Here is a 9,638-nt window from a genome sequence, read left to right as displayed (position 1 = left end):
CCACAAGGGAAAGATGAAGGGCCGAGTGGGCTGGGAGCCCCCCAATCCCAAGCCAACCATACCCCCCCCCCCCCCCCCCCACCCCCCACCCCCAGACCAGGAAGAGCGAAGGCTCGGCTGGGTGTTTGTGAATAGATCACTGATTACTGCCTTCTCTTTAACCTCCCTCCCTCCCTCTCTGACCTGTCCTCCCTCCCTCCCTCCCTTTCTCTCTGACCCTCCCTCCCTCTCTCCCTCCCACTCTGACCTGTCCTCCCTCCCTTCCTCCCTCCCTCTCTGACCCGTCCTCCCTCCCTCCATCCCTCCCTCTCTGACCAAATATCCCTTCCTTTCTCCCACCTTCCCTACCTCCCTCCCTCCCTCCCTGTCTGACCCATTATCCCTCCCTCTCTGACCCATTACCCCTCCCTTCCTCCCTTCCTCCCTCTCTCCCTCCCGCTCTCACCCGCCCCCCTTCCTCCCCTCCCTCCCTCTCTGACCCATTATCCCCCTTTCCTCTCCCCCTTCCTCCCCCCCTCCCTCTCTGACCCATTATCCCCCTTTCCTCCCCCCCTTCCTCATTCCCTCCCTCTCTGACCCATTATCCCTCCCTTCCTCCCCTCCCTCCCTCCCTCTCTGACCCATTAACCCCTCCCTTCCTCCCCTCCCTCCCTCTCTGACCCGTCCTCCCTCCCTCCATCCCCCCCCCTCTGACCCATCATCCCCCCTTCTTCCCTCCCTCCCTCTCTGACCTGTCCTTCCTCCCTCCATCCCTCCCTTTCTGACCCATCATCCCTCCCTCTCTGACCCATCATCCCTCCCTTCCTCCTTCCCACCCTCTCTGACACATTATCCCCCCGTCCTCCCCTCCCTCCCTCTCTGACCATTATCCCCCCCTCCCTTCCTCCCTCCCTCCCTCTCTGACCCGTCCTCCCTCCCTCCATCCCTACCTCTCTGACCCATCCTCCCTCCTTCCATCCCCCCCTCTCTGACCCATCATCCCTCCCTTCATCCCTCCCTCCCTCTCTGACCCATCCTCCCTCCCTCCATCCCTCCCTCTCTGACCCATTATCCCCCCGTCCTCCCCTCCCTCCCTCTCTGACCATTATCCCCCCCTCCCTTCCTCCCACCCTCCCTCTCTGACCCGTCCTCCCTCCCTCCATCCCTACCTCTCTGACCCATCATCCCTCCCTTCCTCCCTCCTTCCCTCCTTCCAGGCGGCTCCATGTCCAACATGTACGCTGTGAACTTGGCACGGTTCCACCACTGTCCCGACATCAAGGAGCTCGGCCTGGCCGCCGCGCCGCAGCTCGTTCTCTTCACTTCACAGGAGGTGAGCAGATGAAGCGCTCCTACCAACACTGAACACAACCACTGACTGAATACAACCACTGACTGAACACAACCACTGACTGAACACAACCACTGACTGAATACAACCACTGACTGAACACAACCACTGACTGAACACAACCTCTGACTGAACACAACCACTGACTGAACACAACTACTGACTGAACACAACCACTGACTGAACACAACCACTGACTGAACACAACTACTGACTGAACACAACCACTGACTGAACACAACCACTGACTGAACACAACTACTGACTGAACACAACTACTGACTGAACACAACCACTGACTGAACACAACCTCTGACTGAACACAACCACTGACTGAACACAACCACTGACTGGACACAACCACTGACTGAACACAACTACTGACTGAACACAACCACTGACTGAACACAACCACTGACTGGACACAACCACTGACTGAACACAACTACTGACTGAACACAACCACTGACTGAACACAACCACTGACTGGACACAACCACTGACTGGACACAACCACTGACTGAACACAAACACTGACTGAACACAACCACTGACTGGACACAACCACTGACTGAACACAACCACTGACTGAACACAACTACTGACTGAACACAACTACTGACTGAACACAACCACTGACTGAACACAACCACTAACTGAACACAACTACTGACTGAACACAACTACTGACTGAACACAACCACTGACTGGACACAACCACTGACTGAACACAACCACTAACTGAACACAACTACTGACTGAACACAACCACTAACTGAACACAACCACTGACTGAACACAACCACTGACTGAACACAAACACTGAATGAACACAACTACTGAATGGACACAACCACTGACTGAACACAACCACTAACTGAACACAAATACTGACTGAACACAACTACTGACTGAACACAACCACTGACTGAACACAACCACTGACTGAACACAATCAACAACACAAAAGGGTGATGGATTCTTTAGGAAACTTAATTCTGACTTTAATAATTCCAGCAAACATTCTTCCTGTAATAGAAAGTATTGATCCATAACTCTTCTCTATTGTCCCATGATGAGCAATAAGCAAAATCACTGATTGAATCAATAATCAATGATGATTGACAGGCTTGGCATTAAGGCATTCAGTGCTGAACCAGTGATTCAAGCTGTTTTCCCTTGAATCAATGACCTTCACTGAAGACCTGAAGAATTATTGACTAGCTGCATCCAGTTAATTTAAATGCCCCATTCAGACACAAGGCCGAGCTCAGGGATCAATAATGTAAATAAACACAAACATCAACAACTGTTGAAAATGGCTTAAAGGGAAAATAATAAAGCAGCAGCTCTGTTATCTATTGGAAAGCCTGAGTGAAGACGGATGTTTTATGGGGTGTTTGTGATGGGGACTGTGAAACTCTGAGTGTCAGTCCCTCCGTCAGTCCCTCCGTCAGTTCGTTAGTCCGTTAGTCAATCCGTCAGTCAGTCCGTCAGTCCGTCAGTCCATCAGTCCCTCCGTCAGTCAGTCCGTCCGTCAGTCCATCAGTCAGTCCGTCAGTTCGTCAGTCCCTCCATCAGTCCCTCCGTCAGTCAGTCCGTCAGTTCGTCAGTCCCTCCGTCAGTCCCTCCATCAGTCAGTCAGTCCACCCATCCACCCATCCATGTCTCTTTCAGTGTCATTACTCCATCTCCAAAGCAGCAGCCCTGCTGGGAATCGGCACCAACAATGTTTCTGTGGTTCCGTCAGATGAAAGGTAATTTTCCTCTCAGTTCGACCAGTTCAAATAAATAAAGTCATTTCTTTCTCTTATAACGTGGTAATCCATTGTCCACTAACTTCCACCGATCAAGAAAATAAAAAACTTTATGATGTGGACTGAAATGAATTTTCAGATATTTTTCATTAAGTAAGTAGATATCAAAAGTAGAATTAAAATGCTGGCAGCGCCATTCAACCAGTGGTCAGTGAGTGATAGAAACTAAAATCCTCCTTCATGACACGTTTTGTGTTTCAGAGGAAAGATGATCCCGTCTGCTCTGGAGGAGCTGATCCAGAAAGCTAAAGGCCGGGTGAGACCGCTGACCTTTGACCCCGTGAAGAAGGAACGCCACAGATTCAGGCTCTGTTTACACCCGGCGGTGCCGAAGACACTGGAAACACCACGTGTTGTTGACGTGTAAACGATGTGTTGTTGACGTGTAAACTATGTGTTGTTGACATGTAAACGATGTGTTGTTGACGTGTAAATGACGTGTAAACGACGTGTACACGGGATGTGTCTTCCCAGGGTGCCGTTCCCTTCATGGTCAACGCCACGGCGGGAACCACGGTGCTCGGAGCCTTCGACCCGCTGGAGGACATTGCTGACATCTGTGAGCAGCACAGCCTGTGGCTGCATGTGGACGTGGGTTCAGTCGGTTTGCTGGTCGATCAGTAATCAATCAGTCCTGGTATTGATCCTAATGTTTCCCAGGCGTGTTGGGGAGGAGCAGCTCTCATGTCGAAGAAACACAAACACCTGTTGAAGGGCATCAACAGGTAAACGTCCCAATACACTCCTAAATACGGGAGGCGGAGCTTTACATCACAATTAGTGACGTGGTGCTTTTTCTCTGATTCTGATTGGCTATCATGGCTTCATGCTTCTCGTTACACTGCCCCCTGCAGGTCTGGCTGCTCATAGCAGCTCTGAACCAGGTGGATATGAGGGTCTGAGTCAGTGAAGAGTTTTTTGTAAACGTGGAGGGAAATATCAGTTCTTGTGAAACGCGGGGACGTGTGAACGTGGCCTCAGTGCTCTGTGATAACGGAGAGATGATAGAGATGATGGAGGGATGACTCGCTGTCTCTCTGTGTGTCGGGTCAGAGCAAATTCGGTGTCCTGGAATCCTCACAAGATGCTGATGGTGTGTCTGCAGTGCTCCGCCTTCTTGGTCAGAGACCGAACGGTGAGGTCTACTATTGTAGCACTACTATTGTAGAGTTGGTATTGTAGCACTACTATTGTAGAGTTGGTATTGTAGCACTACTATTGTAGAATAACTATTGTAGAGTTGGTATTGTAGCACTACTATTGTAGAATAACTATTGTAGAGTTGGTATTGTAGCATTACTATTGTAGAGTTACTTTTGTAGAGTTACTATTATAGAGTTATTAATGTAGCACTACTATTGTAGAGTCACTATTGTACAGTTACTATTGTAGAGTCACTATTGTAGCATCACTATTGTAGAGTCCCTATTGTAGCATCACTATTGTAGAGTCACTATTGTAGAGTTATTATTGTAGAGTTACTATTGTAGCATTGCTTTTGTGGCGTTACTATTGTAGCCTTACTATTGTAGAGTTACTTTTGTAGAGTTACTATTATAGAGTTATTAATATAGCACTACTATTGTAGCGTCACTATTGTAGAGTCACTATTGTAGCATTGCTATTGTAGCATTACTAGTGTAGAGTTACTTTTGTAGAGTTACTATTATAGAGTTATTAATGTAGCACTACTATTGTAGAGTCACTATTGTACAGTTACTATTGTAGCGTCACTATTGTAGCATTGCTATTGTAGAGTCACTATTGTAGCATTGCTTTTGTGGCGTTACTATTGTAGCCTTACTATTGTAGCATTACTAGTGTAGAGTTACTTTTGTAGAGTAACTATTGTAGAGTTATTAATGTAGCACTAATATTGTAGAGTCACTATTGTAGCGTTACTATTGTAGAGTCAATATTGTAGCGTCACTATTGTAGAGTCACTATTGTAGCATTACTATTGTAGAGTTACTTTTGTAGAGTTACTATTGTAGAGTTATTAATGTAGCACTACTATTGTAGAGTTACTATTGTAGAGTTATTAATGTAGCACTACTATTGTAGAGTTATTAATGTAGCATTACTATTGTAGAGTTATTAATGTAGCCTTACTATTGTAGAGTTACTTTTGTAGAGTTACTATTGTAGAGTTACTTTTGTAGAGTTACTATTGTAGAGTTATTAATGTAGCACTACTATTGTAGAGTCACTATTGTACAGTCACTATTGTAGCGTTACTATTGTAGAGTCACTATAGTAGCGTTACTATTGCAGAGCCACTAGTGGAGAGTTACTATTGTAGAGTCACTGTTGTAGAGTTACTATTGTAGAGTCACTATGGTAGAGTCACTATTGTACAGTCACTATAGTAGCGTTACTATTGTAGTCACTGTTGTAGAGTTACTATTGTAGAGTCACTATGGTAGAGTCACTATTGTCACATTACTATTGCAGTGTTACTATTGTAGAGTCAATATTGTAGAGTTACCATTGTAGAGTCACTGTTGTTACTTGAGAACAAGTACCTTGAGAAGTTACTTGTAATTTAACTTAGTTACTTCAAAAACCAAATAATCAGTAAAGTAGCAGAGTTACTATTACTTTTTCAAGGTAACTGTGGCAACACTGGCCATGACTGACCCTGGTTCTGCTCTCTGGGGTTCTGCTCTCTGGGGTTCTGGTCTGGGGATCTGCTCTCTGGGGTTCTGGTCTTGGGTTCTGCTCTCTGGGGTTTTGCTCTCTGGGGTTCTGGTCTGGGGTTCTGCTCTGGGGATCTGCTCTCTGGGGTTCTGCTCTCTGGGGTTCTGCTCTCTGGGATTCTACTCTCTGGGGTTCTGCTCTCTGGGGTTCTAGTCTCTGGGGTTCTGCTCTGGGGATCTGCTCTCTGAGGTTCTGCTCTGGGGTTCTGCTCTCTGGGGTTCTGCTCTCTGGGATTCTACTCTCTGGGGTTCTGCTCTCTGGGATTCTACTCTCTGGGGTTCTGCTGTCTGGGGTTCTACTCTCTGGGGTTCCACTCTCTGGTGTTCTGCGCTCTGGGGTTCTGCTCTCTGGGATTCTACTCTCTGGGGTTCTGCTGTCTGGGGTTCTACTCTCTGGGGTTCCACTCTCTGGTGTTCTGCGCTCTGGGGTTCTGCTCTCTGGGGTTCTGCTCTGGGGTTCTGCTCTGGGGTTCTGCTCTCTGGTGTTCTGCGCTCTGGGGTTCTGCTCTCTGGGGTTCTGCTCTCTGGGGTTCTGCTCTGGGGTTCTGCTCTCTGGGGTTCTACTCTCTGGGGTTCGGCTCTCTGGTGTTCTGCGCTCTGGGGTTCTGCTCTCTGGGGTTCTGCTCTGGTGTTCTCTGGGTTCTGCTGTGGTGCCGGGGGCTCCAGACACTGATGGTTCTTCTGGTCCTCAGGGTCTCCTGCAGCGCTGCCACTCTGCTCAGGCCTCCTACCTCTTCCAGCAAGACAAGTTCTACGACGTCGGCTTCGACACTGGAGACAAATCCCTCCAGTGCAGCAGGAAGCCAGACGCCTTCAAGTTCTGGCTCCTGTGGAAGGCTGTGGGAACCCGGCAGCTGGAGCAGAGGGTGGACCGAGCGCTCGCCATGGCCCGGTCAGTCTGACCTCACACAGGGGGGTGGGCAGTACAGTCCAGGCCAGGCCAGGCCAGTCTAGTCTAGACCACTGCGGTCCAGTCCAGTCCAGACCACAGCAGTCCAGTCCAGTCTAGACCAGTCTAGACCACTGCGGTCCAGTCTCGTCCAGTCCAGTCTGGACCACTGCATTCCAGTCTCGTTCAGTCCAGTCTAGACCACTGCAGTCCAGTCTCGTCCAGTCCAGTCTGGACCACTGCATTCCAGTCTCGTCCAGTCCTGTCTAGACCACTGCAGTCCAGTCCATTCCAGACCAGACCACTGCGGTCCAGTCCAGACTAGACCACTGCAGTCCAGTCCAGTCTAGACCAGTCCAGTCTAGACCACAGCAGTCTATTCTCGTCCAGTCCTGTCTAGACCACTGCAGTCCAGTCCACTCAAGACCAGTCCAGTCTAGACCACTGCAGTCCAGTCTCGTCCAGTCCAGTCTAGACCACAGTAGTCCAGTTCAGTCTAGACCAGTCCAGACCACTGCAGTCCAGTCTCGTCCAGTCCAGCCTAGACCACTGCAGTCCAGTCTCGTCCAGTCCAGTCTAGACCACAGTAGTCCAGTTCAGTCTAGACCAGTCCAGTCAAGACCAGTCCAGTCTAGACCACTGCAGTCCAGTCTAGACCACTGCAGTCCAGTCTAGACCACAGCAGTCCAGTTCAGTCTAGACCATTCCAGTCAAGAGCAGTCCAGTCTATACCACAGCAGTCCAGTTCAGTCTAGACCAGTCCAGTCAAGACCAGACCAGTCCAGTTTAGACCACTGCAGTCCAGTCTCGTCCAGTCCAGTCTAGACCACAGCAGTCCAGTTCAGTCTAGACAGACCAGATCACTGCAGTCCAGTCTCCTCCAGTCCAGTTTAGACCAATCCAGTCCAATCTGGCCCAGTCTAGACCACTGCAGTCCAGTCCAGTCTACACCACTGCTATCCAGTCCAGTCCATTACTGTCTAGTCCAGTCTACTCCAGTCCAGTCTAGACCAGCCTAGACCATATATCATATATATGCAAATGTCCCCATTGTGGGACGAATAATTAATTGATGACTGAATAAATGTGTTTAATATGTTTGAATTGAAATGTATAACTATTATTGTAGTACCTCAGTTGATCTGGGCAGTACTCAGGCAGTACTCCAGATATTTCTGGAATGTGAGTAGAAATGTGTTTTGCTGCAGGTATCTTGCAGAAGAGATCCAGAGACGAGACGGATTCCGCCTGCTGATGGACGTGAGCTTGTTTCAGCTGATCCATTCAGTGAACAGGACTTGTTTCATAACGTAGGAACTGCTTCTGTCTTTCAGCCTGAATATACAAACGTTTGTTTCTGGTACTTTCCACCGAGTCTGAGGAATGTGGATGAAGGACCGGAGCTCTGGAGCAAAATGCACACTGTGAATACCACTGGTTCATTACCCTGGTGATGATGATGATGGTGCTCTTCATCACCTTCTTTGCCCCCCTGCAGGTTGCCCCGGTGATAAAGGAGCGTATGATGAAGGAGGGCAGTATGATGATGGGCTACCAGCCTCACAAAGGCAGAGTCAACTTCTTCAGGATGATCATCATCAGTCCTCAGACCAGCAGGAGGGACATGGACTTCGTCCTGGACCAGATCCACCATCTGGGGAAGGACTTGTGATTGGACTGGGTCCGGCGAGTCTGGGTCAGGACAGTCTGGGACTGGTTAGAGTCTAGTCTTGTCTGTAGTCTGTTTGAATAAAAGCTGCTCCTGGTCCATGTTGAAGAACCTCACTGAGGATCTCTTCTCAAGAAAACTGTGTGGAGTCTACATGTTCTTCTAGTCCTGTGTGGAGTCTTCATGTTCTTCTAGTCCTGTGTGGAGTCTACATGTTCTTCTAGTCCTGTGTGGAGTCTTCATGTTCTTCTAGTCCTGTGTGGAGTCTTCATGTTCATCTAGTCCTGTGTGGAGTCTTCATGTTCTTCTAGTCCTGTGTGGAGTCTTCATGTTCTTCTAGTCCTGTGTGGAGTCTACATGTTCTTCTAGTCCTGTGTGGAGTCTTCATGTTCTTCTAGTCCTGTGTGGAGCTGGTGAGCTCAGAGCAGGTGAGCTGCTTAACCCAACTACTGGACGAAAAGAACCGGATTCCTAAACCGAAAAGGTGATTGCCTTCCAGTTTCTCTCTGTTTTTGCTTTGTTTTAGCTGTTTTAGCTCCTATTAGCTCCTGTCTAGTCATGGCTTCCCCCTCCTCTCCTCCTATTTTTTCCTGCTCCAAATGTCAGATGTTTAGCTCCACCTCGACCTCAGTTACTGACACAGGGACCTGTGACCTGGAGCTTTATTGTAGCACTTGAGGCGAGGCTGAGTCAGCTTGAGGAACGTCTCCTCTCTGTCCAGCTTAGGGCTAGCCCTGTAGCTAGTAAACAGCCGCCAGGTTTAGCTGGAGGGGAGCGTTCTAGCTTAGCAGCGCAGGTAGCTGCTAACTTTAACCCCCCCTCAGTGGCCCCCGAGCAGCCGGGGGAACAGGGCGGTTGGGTGACTGCCAGGGGTAAACGTAGCAGCAAGAAGTCTACCGGACACCCCCGCTACACCCCGCAGGCCTCCGTCAGTGTCTCCAATATGTTTGCCCCACTCAGCAGCACGCTGGCTGAGAAGGACACGCTGGTTATTGGCTCCTCTATAGTGAGACACGTTAACCTAGGACAACCAGCGGCCACAGTTAGCTGCCTGCCTGGGGCCAGAGCAGGCGACATTGAGTCCCAGCTAAAGCTAATGACCAAGAGTAAACGGAGATTTAAAGGGATTATAATCCACTGCGGTGGAAACGACGTTCGCCTGAAGAAGTCTGAGGTCCTCAAAGCTAACGTAGAGTCAGTGTGCACATACGCGCGGACCATTTCAGACGAAGTA

At 49.2% G+C, this 9,638-nt stretch overlaps 1 protein-coding gene across 4 annotated transcripts in view; it reads left to right on the top strand.

Moving 5' to 3' along the window:
* The window catches only part of csad (cysteine sulfinic acid decarboxylase), an 18,715-nt gene extending 10,118 nt beyond the window's left edge, over positions 1–8,597 (top strand). For 2 of the 4 annotated variants that reach the window (XM_080471203.1, XM_080471202.1), the window contains exons 6-15: positions 1,197–1,312; positions 3,008–3,087; positions 3,349–3,403; positions 3,622–3,738; positions 3,808–3,872; positions 4,201–4,282; positions 6,539–6,738; positions 7,944–7,995; positions 8,070–8,159; positions 8,234–8,597. In XM_080471203.1, coding sequence (XP_080327329.1) covers positions 1,197–1,312; positions 3,008–3,087; positions 3,349–3,403; positions 3,622–3,738; positions 3,808–3,872; positions 4,201–4,282; positions 6,539–6,738; positions 7,944–7,995; positions 8,070–8,159; positions 8,234–8,407 — 1,031 coding nt within the window. In that variant the 3' untranslated portion in view covers positions 8,408–8,597. Of the gene's footprint in view, positions 1–1,196; positions 1,313–3,007; positions 3,088–3,348; positions 3,404–3,621; positions 3,739–3,807; positions 3,873–4,200; positions 4,283–6,538; positions 6,739–7,943; positions 8,046–8,069; positions 8,160–8,233 lie in introns of all 4 variants that reach the window. The other 2 variants (XM_080471205.1, XM_080471204.1) reach the window with 2 other exon arrangements.
* The last annotated feature ends 1,041 nt before the right edge of the window (positions 8,598–9,638 follow it).

The sequence above is a fragment of the Lipophrys pholis genome, assembly GCF_963383615.2.
Source record: "Lipophrys pholis genome assembly, chromosome: 9".
Classification (NCBI taxonomy): Eukaryota; Metazoa; Chordata; class Actinopteri; order Blenniiformes; family Blenniidae; genus Lipophrys; species Lipophrys pholis.
The sequence above is the reverse complement of the archived record's forward strand: the minus strand, read 5'-3'. Positions and strand labels throughout refer to the sequence as shown.